At 40.5% G+C, this 22,717-nt stretch overlaps 1 protein-coding gene across 29 annotated transcripts in view; it reads left to right on the plus strand.

The window, feature by feature from the left end:
- Positions 1-22,717, plus strand: part of TMEM164 (transmembrane protein 164) — a 350,347-nt gene that overhangs the window by 35,051 nt on the left and 292,579 nt on the right. For 4 of the 29 annotated variants that reach the window (XM_074029420.1, XM_065538807.2, XM_065538805.2 and 1 more), the window contains one exon: positions 8,277-8,404. The exons of 24 other annotated variants lie outside the window; for them this stretch is intronic. In XM_074029420.1, the coding sequence (XP_073885521.1) occupies positions 8,321-8,404 (84 nt within the window). In that variant the 5' untranslated portion in view covers positions 8,277-8,320. Of the gene's footprint in view, positions 1-8,276; positions 8,405-22,717 lie in introns of those variants that run through there. One more of the 29 variants, XM_074029419.1, reaches the window with a different exon arrangement.

Genomic DNA, 22,717 nt, shown 5'->3' on the forward strand with positions numbered 1-22,717 from the left:
ATTCTGTTCTCACTTGCCTGCTTCCTTTAGGGGCTGATAGCAAATTTCTAATTTTACGGTTAGGAGAATATTTTCAATCTCATTTTTTAACCTTTAAATTAAGTTGAACCTTTCAGTTAAGTTGAATTAATATTTCTTCCCACTACCTACTCCTTACTGTCCTCACTCTATCCTTTATTAGATTGCTTATATTTCCGTAACTGCGTAGTGACCTTAGCACATGGACTTAATGATTAACTATCATATTCCTAAAGAACAGCTTTGGACTCATTTTTAAGAAAAAGAAAAACACTACTGAAGGGATTCTTTCTCTTCTCGTACTCTCCCACATGTCCAGCTAACCCAGCCACCCTCGTTCTCTACCCTACCTGTACTCCCACCCTCCAGGCCCACCTTGGCTCAGGGAGACGGTCCAGCTGAGGAACAACCTCCCTTTTGGGAAAACATGCTCCAGTTCAATCATACCTAGAAGTGTTCAGAAACCCTTGACCCGGGAGGGCCTTTGGGACACAACTGACAATTAAATCTCCTGGTGTCAGGGGATCTTGCAACTGAGAACTGAATGCCCCTTCCACCTCACTCATAATTGACAGAGGCCAGTGCCTTGTGTGGGCCTCACCTCACCTGGCATCACCACTCCTCACCCCACCTTACCCCACCTTACTTCACCTTACCTCACCTCACCTTTCCTGCTCTTGAGAGACAACTAGGTAACTGTGAGTAGCTCTTCTCCCTTGGCATAGTGAAGCAGCTTCCTCACTGTTGCTCAATTCAATGAAGGAGAAAAGTTCTTGCCTTGAGTTACCATGGGGTGGGGGGGCGGGGAAGGGGAATTTTTTTTTTAAAACTACTTTGAGCGTCCCACTTAAGATTTTTACAAAAATCAGTTATATTTGGTTTCTCTTTTGATCACGAAGGTGGTATGGTTTAAGGGTTGGGGCATGGATACTAGTAGAATCAGACACTAGTGGACTAGAATTTTGGTTCTGTCACTTGCTAGCTGTTTGAACTTGGGGAAGTTTCTTAACTTCTTTGACCCTCAGTTTACTTGTCTGTAAAATGAGGATAATAATGCTTGCCTTGCGTGGTGGTTGTAAAGATTAGAGAGTGTCTGTACAGCATGATTCCTGGGACCTAGTAAGGACTCAATAAAAGGTAGTTTCTGTTATTATTAAAGCAGGTCATTTATGTTTGTAACAACCACAGGGTTAAGCTCATTGTCCCAATGTCCTTTTTTCTCATCCCTCAGCATGCTTGCTTTTGCCTTCCTGAAGCTGAAGGTATTTATCCTCAGGGCAAGAGACATTGGGTGTGAGGGATTTAATGAGACTGATTTTCTTGACAGAGGGATTCTTAGGTGTTGGATGAGTGAGGAAAACTCGAGAGTGGCCTTTGCCGAGGAAATCTAAAGCAATTGCCACCCTGTCTGAGAGGTTTCTGTCCTGTCTGAAGGTAGGAATGGGGGGTGGATGGATGAATGGATGACAGCCTTCTGCTGGCCTTTTGAAGAATACATTCCCAGGAAAATAGCCACTACTTTCTGCAGTGTGGGAGTGAGGGCGGGGGGTGGATATCGTTTTTGAGTGAAGGAAACCTTGTGTTCCATACTTAGGGGTCAGGTTCCCCCACCCTGGGATGCTCTGTTGGCCTGATTTAAGGAAAGCTTTCCAGTTGATCTTTTAATCTTCAGAAATAACACCAGAAATCAGTTATGCCATCACTTTCCTTATAAAAGTAACTAGCTTCCACTTAGCAGATTGTGTTCCAGGGATTCAGTGTGCCTGGATATTTGATTTTTGTACTGCTCGGGCAAGGTTTTCTGAGAGTGGTATGTGTGATGTGTGTGGATAAGGGGTTGGGGGTGGCTCAGAGGGTGAGGGTATGGAGCATTGTCTTCAAAATCCCTGAGCAAGGCTGAGGGCGTTTCCTTGTCTACTGCCCTAACGAGGATTCTAGCAAATAGGGCCAGGGGCTGGCTTATTCGTAGATATTAAAATAAAATGTTAAGGGGACTTCCTTCTAAGAGCCAACTCTAAGGCATTCTCTCCAAATTTACTCGTCTGTGTTGCTCTCTCTTTTGTTAGAATGAGAAGATACTCTTGAAAAACGGTTTATGATACAAATCTATATGTTAAATCCTACTTTTAGTGCAGAGAGGCAGCTTGCAAAAAGTAAATTCCATGGAGAGCCTTTTAGATAAACTCCTTTGGTAACGTGAATTATAGCCTTTGAATTTCTTGGTTGTTAAATCTTGATTTTTATATATAGGTTTGCTTCAAGCAGTTTACCTATTTTTTACTTTTTAGTAGAATGACTGGGTACATTCCTTTTATAAAATACTCAGGGAAATGGAACCAGTGTCAGGGTCTCCCTTGATCTGAGTTCCCAGAGACTTAAGACCTCAGAGCTGTAGCAGCAACTCAGCGAGTTCCATCAGCATACCGGTTCCCAGCAGCATTTCTCTGTCTGTATTTTAAGGAGTTGTATACAGTGTCACTTTTCATGATGACAAGATGCAGGGTAATATGATTTGAAAAAAGAGCTGAATGAATCTTTTTTTTCCCCTCTGTATTTTAATGAAGGCAAACTGAATGAATTCTTTCCTTAGTCCCTTCTGCTGGTCTTTGCCTTGGTTGAAACCTCCTTTCCCCTTTGCTCACCTACCGTCTGGGGTTACCTGCTGCTTGGGCTGAAGTCCTAAGGCTTAGCAACAAGTAACCGTGTTGCCTCCGAGGCTAGTGGGCACAGCTGAACACTAATATTTGGACCCTAACTTTCAGCTTGATTTGAAGAAATGCCACTGCTAAATGTCATCTTTTTTTGTGGATCCCTATTTGACCCTTTGGATAAAACAGGTGGGCAGGCAACAAATTAAGTGGGAAATGTTTCTGTGAAGCAAATCCATTTAATAGGGTTACCTCATAAATAGTAACAAACACAACTCTACCCCCTAACCTGCACTAACCCATATAGCCAGAATGGAAAAGTAGATTGTTTCTTTGTCGCTTCTGTTATGGTTTTACTTAAGTGAATTGTCAGATCAGACCCCTGTTTGTACAGAAGTTTCGAGAATATTTGTTGTAAATTGATCTGAGCCAATTTGGTTTTCCACAGTTAATTAGATTCTATTCTGGTAGATATCATTAATCTCCAATAGTCAGAGGTAGGTAAGGGCTGTAGGTTTTGCCCCCACAACCAGTAGATTACAGTGAAAGGAATTCTGATTAAATTCTGCCACGTAACTGTGTTAATAATCAGGCACAAGACAGTTACACAGTCTGACCTGTACACCCAGAGACATTCCAGTTCTTTTTTTGCAAACCACCATATTGTGTGAAAGGTTCACCGGAGATAGATGTGACGGTATTTTAGCAGTAGGATTCAGCTTACCTTCTAATTAGAGGGTACATCTGAGTCCTCCATTAAGTGTCTGGACATAAGATTTGTTGGGACTCCTGAGCCTAAGGTGTCATTTTAAAGGGGTGAAGGATGTTGGGCTAACCAAAGTCTTATATCCAATTCATGCAAAAGTGGGAACAACTGAATATTTCTAGATGAAATACGTATCTTTAACACTAGGCAGTTTCCCTAATGAAATATTTCTAGTATCCATTGTAACGAACAAACGATCAGAAGTACTTCAGAGCTGAAGCATGTAAGTGACTTTTTTCCCCATTAGAAAAAAGTTAAGGTATATGTAATATACAGTAAAATTCACCCTTCTAGTGATACAGTTCTGTGAGTTTTGACAAATGCATACAGTTCTATGAACACTCCAGTCAAGATAGAGAATATTCCCATCACCCCCAAAGATTCCCCTGTGCCTTGATTGTGGGACTTTCTAAGAGCAGCTTTACTGAGATATAATTCATATACCATAAAATTCACCCACTTAAAGTGTATAATTCAGTGGTTTTCATATACTACATTTTAAAAAAAATTGTGGTTAAATATATACATATAAAATACAAAATTTGCCATTTTAAGCATATTTAAGTGTACACTTTGGTAGCATTAATTTCATTCGGGATGTTATGCAACTACCACTCGTATTTCCAACACTTTTTTTTTTTTTTAATCACACCAAACAGCAGCTCTGTACACATTAAGCAATAACTTCCAATTCTTACCTCCCCCAGCCCCTGGTAACCACTGTTCTACTTTCTCTCTCTATAAATGTGCCTATTCTAGGAACCTATTATAGGTGGAATCATATAATATTTGTCCTTTTATGTCTGGCTTGTTTTACTTAACAAAATGTTTTCAAGGTTGTAGCATGTATCAGAACTTTGTTCCTTTTTTAAAGGTGAGTAATATTACATTGTATGTATAGATCACATTTTATTTATCTGTCAGTGGACATTTAGATTGTTTCTACCTTTTGGCTATTGTGAATAATGCTGCAATGAATGTTGGCATACAAGTATTTGTTTGAGTCCTTGTTTTCAGTTCTTTTGGGTATGTATATACCTAGGAGTGGAATTGCTGAGTCATATGGTAATTCTATGTTTAGCTTCTTGAGGAACTGCCAAACTGTTTTCCACAACAACTGGCCACTTTACATTCCCACCAGTAATGTACAAGGGTTCCAATTTCTGTATATCCTCACCAGCACTTGTTATTTTCTATTTTTAAAATTATAGCCATCCTAGCAGTATGAAGTGGTATATCATTGTGGTTTTGTTTTGCATTTCCCTGATGACTAATGATGTTGAACATTATTTCATGTGCTTATTAGCCATTTGTATATCTTCTTTGGAGAAATGTTTGTTCAAGTTCTTTGCCCATTTTTTGAAAAAACCTAGTTTGTTTTTGTTGCTGAGTTGCAGGAATTCTTGATTGTAGGCTTTGATTAGAAATTTCAGTTGCTAACTAATATCACCCCTGGAGTTTGTATTCTCAGGGGTCTTCAGATGTCAACAGTGGTGTGTGGTAAATGTTTAAAGCTCTGATTTATGGCATTTGCCAATTTCCATGGTCAATTTCAAGCTGCCAGTCTGCCCCCTCACTAAGGTAACAAAGGAGTTGGGAAGAGATGTACACAATCAACTCTTTCTAGCCAGTGCTATTGGGCTCCCAGTATGCAACAGAATGTTAACTCACCACCCTGTGGTGTAGAATAAAACTAACACAGAGGCGTATTTATCACAGTGTCTACACTGAAACTATTTAAATTAAATTAGACATAACTAAAAGTAAATGAAAATAATTTTCAATTACAACAATTTAGCTCCCTCAGTAAAAGTGAGAATAATTATTTGTTGAGCACATCATATGCTAGACGTGTTCCAAGTATTACGAGATATTATCAGTAAATAGAGGAGGAAATTTAGAATAAGTTAGTAGTAGGCTGGGACTTGAAGTCAGACTCCAGAACCCATGTGTTTGATATCTTTACCCTACTGTCTTCTATCCCATTAGTGGAATTTATTTTCTGAGTGTTGACTACTATAAATGGAGTAGACTACTTTCTTCTAACCCCAGGGATGCTTCTTTGTTACTTTGTACCCCCCAGCCTCTCTAAATCCTGTTCAAATTGGAATTGAAAACTAAAGCTGTGGTGGTACCACATATCAACGAACTGTAAGGGGTTAAAAATATCTTTTTCCTGGTTGCAAAAAAGCATGTGTTGTAAGAAAAATTTAAGCAAGTGAGAAATGGCAAAATAGAAAGTGAAAGTCCCCCATAAACCCATCTGCCAGAGATAATCATTATTAACAACTAGCATTTATTCTTTCAGAGCTTTTTCTTTACACATTTTTTAAAAAATAAAAATGGGATGATTCCTTCCACTCTGAGACTTTTTTCACTTGGTAATACAGTTAGGCTATTTTCCATGCCAGTGTGTATAGTTTTCCTTCATTCATTTTAACAGCTCTACTTCATTCACTTTAACAGCTACATCATATCCCTTGTGTGAAGGAAATGTAAGGGATTTCGAAGGGCTATTTTGAAGAAGTGATGATAGGTGGCACATGGGACAAAAGGTTGAAAACTACTGTTGGAAACAACAATAGAGCACCATACTTTCCATTTCTCCCCCCAGAGGCTACTATAACTTACTTACCTGAAGCGGTAAGACGAAAATCCATGAGCACTGGGAAGAGTTACAGGAAAACTCAAACTAAGCTAGTCAGGGATAATTGAGAGATAAGGCTACATATCAAATTCCTTCACATGTCTTTAGGGCTTTACAGCTCTGGTCTTTGAAATCCTATTTGGAATCTTTCTTAATCTCCAGTAGGCCCTGCTTTGAGTTCGGGAAACATTGTTTTCCAGGAAATACAACCTTTTAATTTCTCCTCATTTGTTCCTCATCTTGAGAGATGGCCACCATCATGTTTTCTTGTTGTGATAATCTGTCAGGTTTTTTTTTTGTTGTTGTTGTTGTTTGTTTTTGAGACAAAGTCTTGCTCTGTCACCCAGGCTGGAGTGCAGTGGCGTGATCATAGCTCACTGCCACCTTGAACTCCTAGGCTGAAGCAGTCCTCCCACCACAGCCTCTTGGGACTGCCACCATTCCTGGCTTTTTTTTTTTTCCCCTTTTTTCTACAGATGGGGTCTCACTATATTGCCCAGGCTATTTTGGAACTCCTGGGCTCACATGATCGTTCTGCCTTGGCCTCCCGAAGTGCTGGACTTACAGGCATGAGCTGACATGCCTGGCCTGATATGTCAGTTTTCAGGGGTTGTCAGTGTTTATTTGTTTTCTCCTCTGTCCTAGGCACTTGTCACTAGGTAAGTGCCTAATGACTCCATCAGGTGTGGCATTTATTATTGTTGCAACAGGGAATTGAGAAGAGAAAAGAAGGTTATCTAGGGGATGAGTTAACCTAGAAGTGGAGGAAGAAGACAGCTGTTACTAGGTTGCTGTCAAAATAGCTTGCTTTACTCCCTGGCATGTATCACTCCAGGGAATAAAATAATCCAAGAATGATAAGCTCTCAATTGCCATCTGTTGGTTTGTGATGCTGCTTGCCTTGTTCTAGTTAACATTGAACACTGACCTCACATGGCACTTGGAGAAACTTAGAGAAGGAGAAGATGATCACAGGGTGTAAAGCAAACTGACTGAACGCTTGCAGAGAGATGGGCTAAAGGCCAGTGGTATCAGTTTATCAGGATTTGTCTGCCTTACACTCTCTTATCCTTCCCTCTTTACCCCAGGGAGCTGGCAGAATGGTGTTTCCTCTGTAATATGACATATTTAGATTCTTTTACCAGTTTAAAGAAGTTAATTTAATGGGAGTAAAGGGGACTAAGTTTTTAGAGTTGGGGTCAGGTACTATCCTTGATAAGAAAGATTATGGATGTTTGAAGCTCATGAATGGACATGTCATTATCTTTCAAATTACATGCTAAGGATCAGGCTTGTATCATATGTATTTTACTATGTCTTCCGGTCCATATCCCAGACAAACCACTCCATGCCAGCTGTGCTAGGTGCCAGCAGCCATGAACTATGCCAGAGACCCTGCCTCCCTGACTTAGGTTGATTGGACTGAGTGGCCACCTGTCACCAAGACAGCCCATCTGTCACCTAGCAGGTAACATGGGCTTGACCAGCTGAGAGCTGAGTCTTTCATATTCCTCTCCTAGGAAATTAGAATTGGGAAGCTGAGAGCCTAAGGCAGTTTGTAACGGGGGAAAAGAGCCAAAAGATGATGGGGAGTGGAGTAGTCATGACAGTCCATGTCCTAGCTAGTTTTATGAAGGGACAGAAACCATGAGCAGAGGGACCTTGCAAGGGAGGAAGAGAGATGCCTTGAGAGACAGAAGAGCTGTTTCCTACAGACACCATGAACCCAGAACCACCTTCCAGTTCTCCTGAGGCCCAGCTTTATCCTACCCTAGGATTCGAATGGGATACCTGTATTCTTTCCACAAACCTCCCTTTTCTTGGGCCAGCTTGAATGAGACTCTGTTTTCCCACAGTGGAAATTATCGGACCAGATATAGGCCCCTACCTTTACAATCGACTTCTGGATTGAGTCAACAACAGTTGGTTTACATTTAAGGCTAACATGAAGTGCTGAAGACTATTCTAGGTATTACGGGGAACAGTGGAAAAACACAGATACCTGATTATTTCTGTCAAGCTCAGTGCTGACGTTATGGGCTTTGAATCTGTGTTCCTGGCAAACAGTGAGAATGAAAAGAGGCAGGGATCCTGACTGTTCATTTATCACTTCACAGCTCTCAACCAACAGGGGGCCTTCTTTAACCTATTTAACCTCTCAGTAGAGTATTTGCCTTTTGCTTATTCCTCTTTCCAGTCAACTCTTGATTATTCATGTAATAGAGGAAAGCGTTAATGTGAATGATAGAAGACTGCCCCACCTTGGCCTCTCTTCCCTGCCACAGCAGCATCCAGTCACAGAAATGGAAACAACTAGCAGGAGAGGTAAGGAGGCTGAAAAAAGGTGGGATGGGGCCAAGCAAATTAACATTGTTTCTTCTACTTTTATATCTTCTTTCTGTTAATAAACGCTGCCTGTTTGAGTTTCTCTTCTGGTATCACTAGGAGATTGCTGGAACAGCAATGCCATTTGCTTGATTTAAGTCAAAATATGGGATCTTTTAAAAAACTAAAATAGAGTTGGGGGCAATTGACTAGGATGCTAGTTTCCTCTCCCATCTGTTGTACCCCCTTTTTGTTGGTGCCAGCCAGCTTTCTTGTTGGCTGAGTTTAATGTGGGCCCCTAGCAACCATTCTTCGTTCAGGACTTGGGACTCAGCTAGCCAAAATATCCACAATAGTATTTCTCAAAGTATGGTTCTTGACCCACTTGCATCAGAGTCACCATGTGTGCTTATTAAAAATGCTGATTCCTTCCACCTTGAATGCACTGAGGGAAAAATGCTAATTCCTGGGCCCTGTCGCCAAACTATTGAGTCCAGATATTGGGATGGGGGACAGAATGGGCTTAGAAATATGAATTTTAACTCACCCACCTCCAGGTGATATTTGTGTGCACTAAACCTTGAGAAAGGCTACTCTGTAAAATGACAGGAGGGGATTTGGAGGGTAGCTCTGGGAAATTACCAACACTTCTCTTTCACTCACTATTTGTAGAGCAAGTGAGTGGGTGGGGAGAGGAAAGTGGGGCATTCCAGGTGTCAGAAGGTATTTTTCTAAGTGCAAATAGTTAAAAGCTGTCTACTGAAAGGAAAGTGAAGAAAAATAGAGATGCCAGCATGCTAAATTATATGACACTTAACACTCAAACATTTGCTGAATTAATGCCTGAATAATTAAGAGTTGATTGGGCAGAGACACAGGAAGATTCTGTTTAAGTTACAGACTTGGCTTGCATCCGTGTTTCCTTCTAAAGAGACCACCTTCTCCATTTCTGCATTGTCTTTCTTCAGAGTGAAAATAGATAGTCATTCCCAACATATTTGGGGTTTTGTGGTAATTTAAATATCTAATAGGCACTGCATAATGCCATTCAATGGTTGTGCCTAAATACAACCCTACTAATCAAAATGAGGATATTGTGTTTAAGAGTCTGGCTATGTAGTCTCTGGTCTGGTTATAGTGTTGAGTCTTTTTTCAAAAACTGTCTCTATGGAGTAAAGCAGGATCCTGTGTTTCATTGCTTTCCACACATTCCCTAACAAGTGTTGAATGGATTTTGTTGCAGAAGTTTCTTTGGAAGTCTATTTAGAATTCAGATTGCATTTTCCCAAGGACACAATATTCTTCTTGTGGTTCAGGTTCCCAGACCAGCTGGCAAAAGCCTATTTAATGGGAAGTGGAGTAGAAGTACAACCCCTCCAGCCCCTTACCAGAATGCCTAAAAGTATTTTTGATGGGGAAAAGCCTCAGGGTTCAGACCTGTGATCCTAGGCATACATCCCAGCTTCATTCTCTGAGCATCACCATAGGGATTTATTATTGGAGGGAACAATTCAAACTCCTTTTCTAGGCCTCCTAGGCTTTGTGTGATCTGACTTTTCTGCTCATCTCTCCAGTATCATTTCTTACCATGTTTCCTCTGGCACTCTATACTGTCTAGGCAACAGGAACTACTTTAAGTTCCCTGAATGTGTCTTTGTAACCTCTGGGCCATTTAAGCCTTTAGCTATGCTCTTCCCTCTACCTGGAGCCTTCTCCTCTTTCCTGTGCCTTCTCACTGGTGTTTTGTGTTACAGCTCTCAAAGCTCTGATCACCGTTTTTATTATAGAGTGATTTGTATGCTTTATGTCATTTATCTTCCCTTCGGCCAGACTGAATACTCCACAGAAGGAAAGACCATGTGTATGTTACTCACTGTAGTATCCCCAGCACTTAGCATAGTGCCTGGCAAGTAGCAGGTTCTTAATAATGATATGGCCGGTTCTTAATAATAATGATCTTGTACAGGGGTTCCCACCCTCTTTTACAGATGTGAACTCTGAGATTTAGAGGGGCCAAGTTTTTTTTTTTTCTTTTTCCAAGTCCATAGTTAGCAGCTGTTTTGGATTTAGAACTTCGGCCTTCTGACTTCCAGGCAATGGTATTTTCTTGCAGAGGTATATGTTTCTACAAATAAAGTCTGAATGCATTGGAATAACTTATCCTGGGGGTTATTTGTAGCAGTCTCAAATCATTTGATCAGGCTCACTACTGGTGATATATAGAGGGAAATAGGAGAGTGAAGTAATGCAGAACATACCTTCTGTAATTTAGATTTAGATCATTTTTGCTGGGCCTGGAGAGGAGGAGCTAGGGGAGTACAGTTTACCCATGGCGCTGCTTACAGAATTTAGACATAACAGATGGCTGTTCATTATTCTGGGATTCCACATCTGTACAGAGTGTAGAACATAACTGAATGCTCAGCGGGTATTTCTTGATTATGTGATTTGCTACAGTCTCTCTGCTAGTGTGTTCAAAATACCATTTAGAGTTTTCTATTCCATTTACCATTTAATTGATAAGCATGTGGTTTGATAAATGTTGTTGTCATTATTAGTAGTAGTGGTTTTATGTAGTTCTTATAGAGATACAAGGGCCTTTAGATCATTTGATTTGGGGCCCTGCCTTAGCTATTAGAAATTGCATAGTATCTTAAATACCTGTTGCCTAATGTTATTTGCCTTCTCATTGTGGCTCTTGGGGGTTTCTGCTGCTCAGAATAGAATTCCATAAGACTGGATTAAAGGGCATACAGCCTAATACAGCAGTCTCGAACCTTTTTGGCACCAGGGACAGGTTTTGTGAAAGATAATTTTTCCATGGACTGAGGTGGGGGGCGGTGAGGGAGGATGGTTTCAGGATGAAACTGTGCCACTTCAGATCATCAGGCATTAGATTCTCATAAGGAGCATGCAACCTAGATCCCGAGCATGCAGTCTAGATCCCTCTTCATGCTCCTATGAGAATCTAATGCTGTCACTGATCTGACAGGAGGTGGAGCTCAGGCGATGATGCTCACTCATCTGGCACTCACTTCCTGCTGTGTGGCTTGGTTCCTAACAGGCCATGGATTGGTACCATTCTGTGGTCTGGGGCTTGGGGACCCCTGGCCTAATGGATCATCTTAGTAAAGTTCAGAGGCATTTAGGAGGAAGGACCCATCAGATGACGTGCAAGGAGGAAATATCTGTAGACCCCTGGAGAAGAGGGAAAGCAGTGCTTTTCCATGTGTAAGCTTGGGACTGAGGGTTGGATTTTTGTGGTAGGTACATGACCGGGTGGAGAGGATGACATAGCTCCTTTCTCCACTTGGCTTTCAGTAGGACACACTTCAGGAGTCCCACATCAGGATGGCTTTTTTTCTCCCTGTGGTGAAGAAAACAGCTGGCAAGTGGCTAATTAAAACCATTGTAAGCCCAAAAGCTAAACTCAAAGGGCTTTGAGAGCCTTCCATTGGGCTGCCCAAAGTCCTTAGAGGCTAATATAATGAATAATAAAGGAAATTCATTGAACACCGTTAAGAAAAGGTAATGCATGTCTTCCTTCAAGCCATCAGTGCTTTGCCCCATCACTGATTTGCTTGTGCGACTCTTCCTTTATGTCACTCTGAATAAACTCCCCTTTGTCTTTCTGGGCCAAGGGAACCAAATGAGTATAGAGGGACTCTTCTTGGAGTCACGCATTTCTTTCCTCCTTGTGACTGCCAAACCACCAAACTCTGGGCCATTTGCATGTGGCTTAATTTCTCCTCATAATGTGGCAAAACACATTTTGGTGCTAGGTACGATACAACCATTCCTGGAGTGAAGCAAATGTAGAAAGTGCTGTAATTTGAGGCAGTTTTCAGAAAAGAGCCTCTTCTGGTACAAAAAGCCCCGTGTTCCTTTTTCCTTTCTTTTTTTTCATTTATGCCTCATCACATTTTGTGCAATTTCAGCTCATCTCAGGCTGCATTTTCCTTTTGATGTCGGCTTTCTAGAATAGCCCTTGCCTGAGAAAAAAGAACAAAAGGCCAACTCTGTGGCTTTCAATTTGCAGCGTCCCCAGCCCTTTTATCCATCTCAGTACTTCCCTGGTTGGGAACAAAACCCAAGCTCCAGGGTCAGAGTACATGTGGAGGAAGAACCCTTTTTGAAAATCCAAACACATGAGGAATTCATGTTTCATTGTCATCCTGCTTTGCAATTGGGTCAGGTACATATGTGGAGGAGAGAGTGGGCTTGGAAGAAAAAAAAAATTGGTTTGTTACCTCCACAAAAGCAGACATTCTCATTTTCCCCCAGAAGTTCCATTAAGAAAAAAGCAAGTTTTTAAGGGTTTAATTGCTAATTCAGGGTTGCTTTCAGCTGTTAGGGCATCTGTATCAAGGCGCCTAGTTTGGGAGGTGGAACAGAAGTTTGACGTGCTAACATTTGGGAACTTTCTCAGACAGGACGTCTTGGTTATCTAGTTTCTTTCCAGTTTTTCAGTACCTGCTTTCAGACCTCTACTTTTTCTCTTCTGCTTCCTTTGGTTTCAGATCACAGAAGACCTATCTCTTTGTGCTCCCAGCTTGTTGTCTTGGTTACAGGCTTCTTTGGCTTGCCTTCCTTTGAGGGGAATATACAGCCTAAAGAAGATTTTTAAAAATGGTGACTAAGGTCCCTTTCTCTAAGGTTACTGGGATATTAAGCAGTGGGTAGAATAGTGACTTATAAACCGGCTGTACGTTGAAATCAGCGGGGGCACTTTAAAATACTGATGCCCAGACCTCAGGCCCAACCAGTTGAGTAGGGATCTTGAGGAGTAGGCCCCAGAAAATTTTTTTTTTCTTTTATGAAACAATAAACTGCCTACGTGAGTCTAATGTGCATTCAGGATTTAGAACCGCTGAGTTTTACAGCAAAGCCAAACAACTTGGTTTCAGCTGTTTGAGCCAGGTGAAGTAAATAGAATCAACTTTTCTGTACCTTAGTTTTACCTGCCTAGAACAGAGAAGCAATAAAGCTTAAGAATTTAAAGAGGCTCACTGTGACCCTCCTGTCATTACTATTGCATACAAAAGAGAGGTAACTTTCTTTCAAAAAAGAAAAAAAAAGAAAAAGAAAATCCAATTATTCAGCTGGCTTGGCTTCTGGACTGTAACAGTGGCTTGAGGATTAAAATAAATCTTTCCAGTGTGTGGAGGAACAGCAGCTTCATTCCCCAGTATGGTTTGGCCAGTGCTTTCCAGGTTTTCAAAACTGCCCCAACTTTCAGCTGACTCCCTTCTCATGCCCCAGGTGGTTAGCAGAGTTAGGCACCATACTTATATTTTTAGTGAAATTGCCTTTTAATAGTATTTTCCTAACATAAAACAACACATGTTCATGATTCAAGCCCAGAAAATTATAGGAATATGACACATAGCAAACAAGAGTCCCCTAGAAGTCAGTCTCCCAGACATATCCACTGTAAGCATGTTTTTCCTTCTGATTTTTATCTCTGCATATGCTAAACATTTTATACTTTTATTTTAAAAATGGGATCATTCAACAACGTTTGTACTTTTTCCCCTTAGTATCTTAGCCATCACTCCATGTAATAAATCAACCTCATTCTTAAGGACCCCTGATTCTTAGGATTTTAGTCACACAAGGGCACAATGTCCTTCCCCTTCCCTCCAAGATTTCGCTTTCCTATGGAAAGGCTTGGGTTTTGTTTGTTTGTTTGGGCTTCAAATAGAGCAAATCCATTCTATCTGGTATATTTATGTTTGGTTGTTATTTAAAAATTCGTACAATTTTAAAGAAATAGAATAGCATATATGATTCCCTCCAACCTCTGACCCCTAATCCACTAGTTCTTCTCCCCAGAAACAAACTGCCATTACCAGATTCTTGGAAATCTTGAGAATTACTGCATGCATAAACAAGGCTTGAATATTCTAAAATGGCTTTTGCTTAGGTAACCAAGTCTATCCATATTGTATAGAGACATCTTGTTTCATTTATTCATTCAGCAAGTACCTGATGAGCATCTCGTGTGTTCCAGGCACTGTGTTAAGTTCTGAACCTACAGTGAGGACCATCACACAGCTCAAACTCTCCAGGAGCTTATGGTCAGCAGGGAAGATCAACATTTAATCAAAACATAGCTAAATATAAATGAGAAATGGTGATATGTGTTGTGAAGGAAAAGAACAGCGTTTACATGCTTTTTTTTTTTTTTTTTTTTGAGATGGAGTCTTGCTCCGTCGCACGGGCTGGAGTGCCATGGCGCCATCTCGGCTCACTGCAACTTCCGCCTCCCAGGTTCAAGCGATTCTCCTGCCTCAGCCTCCCGAGTAGGTGGGGCTACCATGCCCAGCTAATTTTTTTGTATTTTTAGTAGAGACGGGGTTTCACCATGTTGACCAGGATGGTCTTGATCTCTTCACCTCGTGATCCACCCGCCTTGGCCTCCCAAAGTGCTGGGATTACAGGCGTGAGCCACTGCGCCCAGCCTACGTGCATCATTTTTTAAAACAGTGATTAATGGAGTCCCCGTCCCCAATTTTTAAATATAAAGGTGTGGATGGGAGATTTGCAGCAAAGATAGGGAAGCAAAGACATAACCCACAATCTTTACTCTTGCCAACAGGTCTTACCTTCTTTCCCACCAAAATTTTCCTTTGATAAAATGTCTTGCTGAGAGTTAGGGTAACTCAACAACCAGCTTTATTATTGGTTGACAGGATGCCTTAGAAGACCTTTGTTAGCCAGACTGTGAGCTTCTTGCAGACAGGAATTATGTCCTGCATCACTGTGTGCTCAGAACCTAGTACTAACTGATGTAGGCACCAGGAAATAGATGCTTTTATTACATTCTCATTTTATGCCTTAGAAGCACTGCAAATGGTAGGTATTCGTATTTCTATTTTAAACGATGAAAAAACTGAGGCTTAAGGAGGTGTAAAAAATACTTCCTTTTAAAAAAATACACCTCTCCCCCACCCTCATAAAAACCCCAACTTTGACCGTAGAGTTCATTGGTGGTGGAGCACTGCAAACATTAGCTGTCCCATGTGACTTTGGCTCTGACACAATTGGTCCTCTTGCTTCAGGGAACTGGATATCATCCATTCCTCCCATGGGTTGGCCTAGGCTGTGTTACTTCAGAGTTTTCTTGACGAGTTTCAAGGTAACCAGGTCATCCTGTTCTAAATATTTTTCTGGGATTGAGGTCAAGGAGCAGCAGGATCCTCTCTTAAATGGGTCAGAGGAGGACGACTCCTATGGCTCCTGGAAAAGTCAAGCCCCTTCATGCTAACTACACTGTCTTCCTGTCTATTCCAGCTTATATCCTGGGCTGAGCTATGGATAGGGAGCAGAGGTCGATGTACGCATGTGTTCTGGAGGACTTTTATATGTCCGATGGTGTGTTAGGAGTTGGGGTGTGTGGAGTTGGGGCAGAGGGAACTCCAGAAAAGACAAATTATCTTATGGTGGAGACAAAAGGTAGTATTGGCAACAAACATGACCTCTGGAATCAGATAGTTCTGGGTTCCAGGCCTGACTCTTTGACTCACTTGTCAGTTGTGCAACCTTAGGCAATTTGTTTAACCTTTCTGTAGCTCAGTTTTCTTGTATGCAAACAGGAGGAAAATAATAATCTCTTACATAATAGGATTGCTATGAAGAGTATGTGAACTAATACATGTAAGACATTGACTGTTGTGCCAGGCATCTAGTAAGCACTCAACAAGGAATAACTACTGCTGCTATTGTTGTTACTAACAACAGTATGAGACTAATAAGTGATTAGTGTATAGTACCAACAAATACAAATGGAGTTCAGAAAAAGAATGCTTAATTTTTGTGAGTTATTCAGGAAATCTCTAGAGGAGACAGAAGAAGTGGAATGAAATATTCCAGGTGGAGCAAATATGGAAGTGGGAGGCTGAACTGAGCTGGAGTGGGGAACAAAAAGAAGAAACAAACCCAATGTCTGGCACCCCTGAACTCTATCACCAGCTCACCTGTTGTCACTACCAATATGTCCAGTCCTTTATGGCTCTCCATTTTGGAGTGCCCTGAATTACTGGTTGCAGTTTTGACTTAGCCAGCTAGTTGGCCGGCTGCTCTGGCTGAGCTTGAGGGTGTCTGTGCCTTGGTGGAGTTGACACGGGTCCTAACTCTGCAACTTGGTTCGTAGGTTCAAAGCCTAATTTTTATCAGCTTACCCACGGCCGTTGGTTTCTAGTGGACTGAGTCACACTCCCCAACATTACAAAACACTTCTTAATAAATAAACTACCAGGCTGATAAGTCAATTGACGATGAAAGAGAGACCTTTATTGAGATGAGAACACTTGTGTGTATCAGCCCTGTCTGATATCAAGGTACCTGAAGCCAAATTAGACAGAGATTGTTTTATAACCTAAAATCAGAACCTAATGGAGTTGAAAAATCTCATGAGTGAGACCATATAGGCTTTGGTAGTCCATGGAAAATTGTACCTTTTGCATATCTGTCATAGGTTTGTAGTGTGACCAGAACGTGTGTACTGTTCTCTCTCCACTGCTGGAGAAACATCAGTAACATTTTTTCTCTTGGATGTTCCTGTTTTAAATTCCATGCAAATGCTGTTTGTGTGCTATGACCATGCTATTCTCTTGAGTTTCTTCCTTGTTGACAAGATTTTTGAGTTGCCTACTTCATAGCGACAACATAGTGATTCTCTCCTTGAGTGTTCTTTTTGGCTTTGTTCCCAAACACTAGGAATGTTTCCAAGCAGGGCCGCCACGAATGGCTATGCACTGCACAACCCTAGGAGAGGGTGCCATTCACATAGACTATAATTGAATGGCGCCACTAGGGTTGTGCAGTGCACAACCTGCACAACTGTACTCGGCGGCCCTGGCATAATGTAATGTCAGTACTTTCTTCATCAAGGTACCAGTTTGGGATTGTCCTCAGGGTAAGGGGGCTGTAGCAGTGAGCTGCTGCTGTGACCAAGAAAGGAAGAAAGAAGTAAAGTTGTGGCTTTGGGAGGATTATCTTCTGAAAACGAGAGCCATCGTATAGGAGAACTACGTACCTTCATTCACTCAGTAGTTTTCTGAGTGCCTACTATGTGAGGGTTGAAGAACAGGGAGGGGTTTGCATAGGAAGGAGCATTTGAACTGGGCTTTGTGAAAGAAGTAGAATATTAACATGTGGAGATGAGTCAGGAGGAGAGAATCTCAGGGGAAGGAGTAGCGAGAGGAAAGACAGATGGGAGACCACAAGGGGTATATGGGTAATGGTGCCTAATTCATCTTAGTTGGATAGAAAAGCATGTAAAAGGGAGTAGTGAGCAATGATGCTGGTTGGGGGTCAAATGATGATGTAGGAGGGGAGGGAATTGAATGCCCAGTTAAGGAATTTGGACTTTTATTTATCAAGCAATAAGGAGCTATCCAAAGTTTGTTTTTTTAAACAGCTTTATTGGGTTATAATCATATACCATATAATTCATTCATTTAAAGTGTACAATTGAATGTTGTTTAGTATATTCACATATATGTGCAGCCACCACCACAGTCAATTTTAGAACATTTTAATCATCCAAAAAGTAACTCCATACCATTTAACTCACCCCCCTCCCTACCTTTCCCCCACTCACCAGCCCTAAGCAATGGTTGATCTACTTTCTGTTTCTATAGATTTTATCTATTCTGTACATTTCATATAAATCGAGTAATTATAATATATGACCTTTTTCCACTGGCTTCTTTCATTTAGTATGTTTTTAAGATTCGTCTATGTTTGGCATGTATCAGTACTTCACTTATTTTTATGGCCAATTAATATTCCATTTTAAGGATATGCCACATTTTATTTATCCATTTGTCTGTTGGTGAGCATTTGGGTTGTTTCCGCCTTTTGGCTATTAGAGATAATACTTCTGTGAACATCTGTGTGTAAGTTTTCAGGTGGACATAGGTTTTCATTTCCCTCAGGTATAGGAGTGGAATTGCTGAGTCATATTGTAACTCTATGTTTAACCTCTCAAGGAGCTGTCAGACTGTTTTTCTAAAGTGGCAGCACCATTTTACATCCCTACCAATGGTATAAAAGGGTTCCAATTTCTCCACATCCTCGTGCATACTTGTGATAGACTTTTTATTTTAGCCATGCTAGTGGGAATGAAGTGTCATCTCATTGTAGGTTTGATGTGCATTTCCCTGATGACTAATGATGTTGAACATCTTTTCATGTGCATGTTGAGTACCTGTATGTTTTCTTTGGAGAGATGTCTGTTCAAGGTTATTTGTCTTTTTATTGTTGAGTTTTTTAATACTTTGGCTATTTTTTTTTTTTTTTTTTTTTTTTTTTTTGAGACGGAGTCTCGCTGTGTCGCCCAGGCTGGAGTGCAGTGGCCAGATCTCAGCTCACTGCCAGCTCTGCCTCCCGGGTTTTTACGCCATTCTCCTGCCTCAGCCTCCCGAGTAGCCGGGACTACAGGCGCCCGCCACCTCGCCCGGCTAGTTTTTTGTATTTTTTAGTAGAGACGGGGTTTCACCGTGTTAGCCAGGATGGTCTCGAACTCCTGACCTCGTGATCCGCCCGTCTCGGCCTCCCAAAGTGCTGGGATTACAGGCTTGAGCCACCGCGCCCGGCCTACTTTGGCTATTTTTAATGTATATATTTAAGGTTTCAACTTAATGATTATATATATATGTAAACCATCATAATTAACACATTCATTACTTCATAGAGTTATCATTTATGTGTGTGTGTGTGTGTGTGTGTGTGTGTTGGAAATATTTAGGATCTACTCTTACAGCAAATTTTAAGTATACAGTACAGTATTTTTACCTATAGTCACCTTGCTATACATTAGGTATTCAGGATTTATTCGTCTTGGAAAATTAAAACTTTGTACTTTTTGACTAACATTTTACTTTCCTAGCACCAACCCCAGCTAACCATCATGTTATACTCAGCTTCTGTTAGTTTGACTAATTTACATTTCATATTTATGTGACATCATAAGATATTTTTCTTTCTGTGTCTGGCTCATTTCACTTAACATAATGTCCTTTGGGTCCTTCTGTGTTACTGAAAATGATAATAGGATATCTTTCTTTTTAAAGGTTGGATAATATACCACATTTTCTTTATTCATTCATCCATTGATTAACATTTATCTTGTTTCTATATCTTGGCTATTGTGAATAATGGTGCAAGGAATATAGAAGTGCAGATATCCCTTTGAGATCTTGATTTCAACTCTTGGATAAGTATCCAGAAGTGGGATTGCTGTGTCATAGAATAGGTCTTTTCTTTTTTTTTTTTTGAAATTATACTATTTTTGATAATGGCTCTATCAATCTCCATCAGCAGTTTTCCAGGGTTCTATTTTCTCCACACCCTCCCCAATATTGCCATCTTTTGCATTTTTTATAATAGCCATTCTGACAAGGGTGACATGAGATCTCACCGTGGTTTTCATTTGCATATCCCCAATGATTAGTGATGTTGAGCACCTTTTCATATACCTGTTGTCCATTTGTATGCCTTCTTTGGAAAAATGTCTATTCAGATCTTTGCCCATTTTTAAATTGGGTTATTTGTATTTCTGCTATTGAGTTTATGAGTTCTTTATATATTTTAAATATTGACATCAAATTTGTGGTTTGCAAATATTTGCTATATAGCTTTTTAGGTTGATGGTAGTCCTAATTGTTTTTGTTTGTTTTTCACTTTTCTTGCATGTGCTTTTGATGTCATATTAAAAAAATCATTGCCAAGACCAATTTCAAAAAGTTTTTCCTGTTTTCTTGTAGGAGTTTTATGGTTTCAGATGTTACATTTAAGTCTTAAGCCCATTTTGAGTTGGTTTTTGTGTGTGGTGTAAGATAAGAGTCTAATTTCATTACTTTGCATGTGGATATCCAGTTTCCCCAACATCATTTACTGAAGCAAGCATCTTTTCCCCCATTGCGTATTTTTGACCCTCTAAGGTTCTTCGTTCCTTTTCATCCTTTTTTTTTTTCTTTTTCTCTTCTGATGAGGTAATTTTAAATAACTGTGCTTCAAATTTGCTGGTTCTTTCTTCTGCTTGATAAGTCTCCCGTTTTTAGTTCAGTCATTGTATTCCTCAGCTCCAGAATTTGTTTGGCTGTTGTTTACAGTTTCTATCTTTTTATTTAACTTTTCATTTTGATCATACATTGTTTTCCTGATTTCATCGAGTTGTCCATCTGTTACTTGTGTTTTTATTGTTGAGTCTTAAGAGCTATTTATTCTGGATACTAGACTCCTATTAGATACATGATTTGCAGATTTTTTTCTCCCATTCTTTGGGTCCCCTCCCCTCCTCTCCCCTCTCCTTCCTTTTTTTTTTTTTTTGGAGACAGATTCTCACTCTGATGCCCAGGCTGGAGTGCAGTGGTGTGATCTCAGCTCACTGCAACCTCTGCCTCTCTGGTTCAAGCACTTCCCCGCCTCAGCCTCCCAAGTAGCTAGGATTACAGACATGTCATGTGCCACAACGCCTGGCTATTTTTTAAAAATTATTTTTAGTAGAGACAGAGTTTCGCTATGTGGGCCAGGCTGGTCTCGAACTCCTGACCTCAAGTTATCTGCCCGCCTCGACCTCCCAAAGTGCTGGGATTACAGGTGTGAGCCACCATGCCCAGCCTGGGTTGTCTTTTCACTTTCTTAATAGTGTCATTTGAAGCATAAAATATTTTAATTTTGGTGAAGTACAGTATATTTATTTTTTCTTTTGTTGCTTGTGCTTTTGGTTACATCTTAGAGTCTATTACCAAATCCTAGGTCATGACATTTATCCCTATGCTTTCTTTTACAAGTTTTATAGTTTTTGCTCTTACAGTTAGGTCTTTGATTTTGAGTGAATTTTTGTATATGGGTTATGAGGTAGGGGTCCAACTTAATTCTTTTGTATGTGGATAACCAGTTGTCCCAGCATCATTTGTTGAAGAGACTATTCTTTCTACCATTGGATGGTCTTGATGCCTTTGTCAAAAATTAGTTCTGAGGGTTTATTTCAGTGCTCTCAATTCTATTTTATTGGTCTCTGTGTCTTTCCTTAGGTTAGTACCACACTGTCTTTGTTACTGTTGCTTTATCGTAAGTTGAAATCAGGCTGTGTAAGTCCTCCCACTTTTTCTTTTCAAGGTTGGATTGGCTATTTGGGGTCCCTTGCATTTCCATATGAATTTTAAAATCAGCGTGTCAGTTTCTACAAAAAAAATGTCAGCTGGGATTCTGATAAGTACTGTGATGAATCTGTCATTTAAAACTTTCAAGGAGGAGTGTAACAGGATCAGAATGCTATTTTAAGAATAGGAACCTGACAATACTGTATAAAATTAGAGCAAGCTTGTCCAGCCTGCGGGCTGCATGCAGCCCAAGACAGCTTTGAACGCAGCCCAACACAAATTCATAAACTTTCTTAAAACATTATAAGATTTTTTTGCGATTATTTTTTAAAGCTCATCAGCTATCGTTAGTGTTAGTGTATTTTATGTGTAGACCAAGAGAATTATTCTTCTTCCAGTGTGGCTCAGGGAAGCCAAAAGATTGGACACCCCTGAATTAGAGTGATGAAGGAAAAACACCGGATACTTGGAGATCAGATAGGAAACTGCTGTAGTAGTTTAAGAAAATGATAGGGACCGAACTAGGAAAAGATAGTGAGGGTGGATTTCAGATATATTGAAAAGGTTGGGCTGGGTGCTGTGGCTCACACTAGTAATCCTAGTGCTTTGGGAGGCTGAGGTGGGAGGATCACTTGAAGCCAGGAGTCCGAGACTAATCTGGGTAACAAAATGAGACCCCATATGTGCAAAAAATAAAAATAACTAGGTGTGGTGGCACATGCCTGTAGTCCTAACTAGGCAGGAGGCTGAGGTGAGAGGATTGCTTGAGCCTAGGAGTTTGAGGCTGCAGTGAGCCATGATCACACCAATGCACTCCAGACTGGGTGACAAACCAAGACACTGTCTGGAAAAAAAAAAAAAAAAAAAAAAAAAAGAAAAGGTCTGAGTGTCAAGACAAGATTTGGGAACTGAATACATGTGGGGCTGAGAAAGGTGGGGGATCGGGGATAACTCTGGGTTGTGAAGAGAGGCTAATGGATTAGATTATAGTACCTTTTAAAACTTTGTATTAGTTTGAAATACTTTTGACCTACAGAGGAGTTGTAAAGATATTACAGAGAATTCCTGTATATCCTTCACCCAACTTCCCCTAATGTTAACATTTTACGTAACTATGGTAAAATTATTAAAACTGAAAAATTATCATGTATACAGTGCAACATGAACTTAACTATAGTCTTTATTTGGGTTTTACCAG

The sequence above is a fragment of the Macaca fascicularis genome, chromosome X, assembly GCF_037993035.2.
Source record: "Macaca fascicularis isolate 582-1 chromosome X, T2T-MFA8v1.1".
In the NCBI taxonomy this organism is placed as follows: domain Eukaryota; kingdom Metazoa; phylum Chordata; class Mammalia; order Primates; family Cercopithecidae; genus Macaca; species Macaca fascicularis.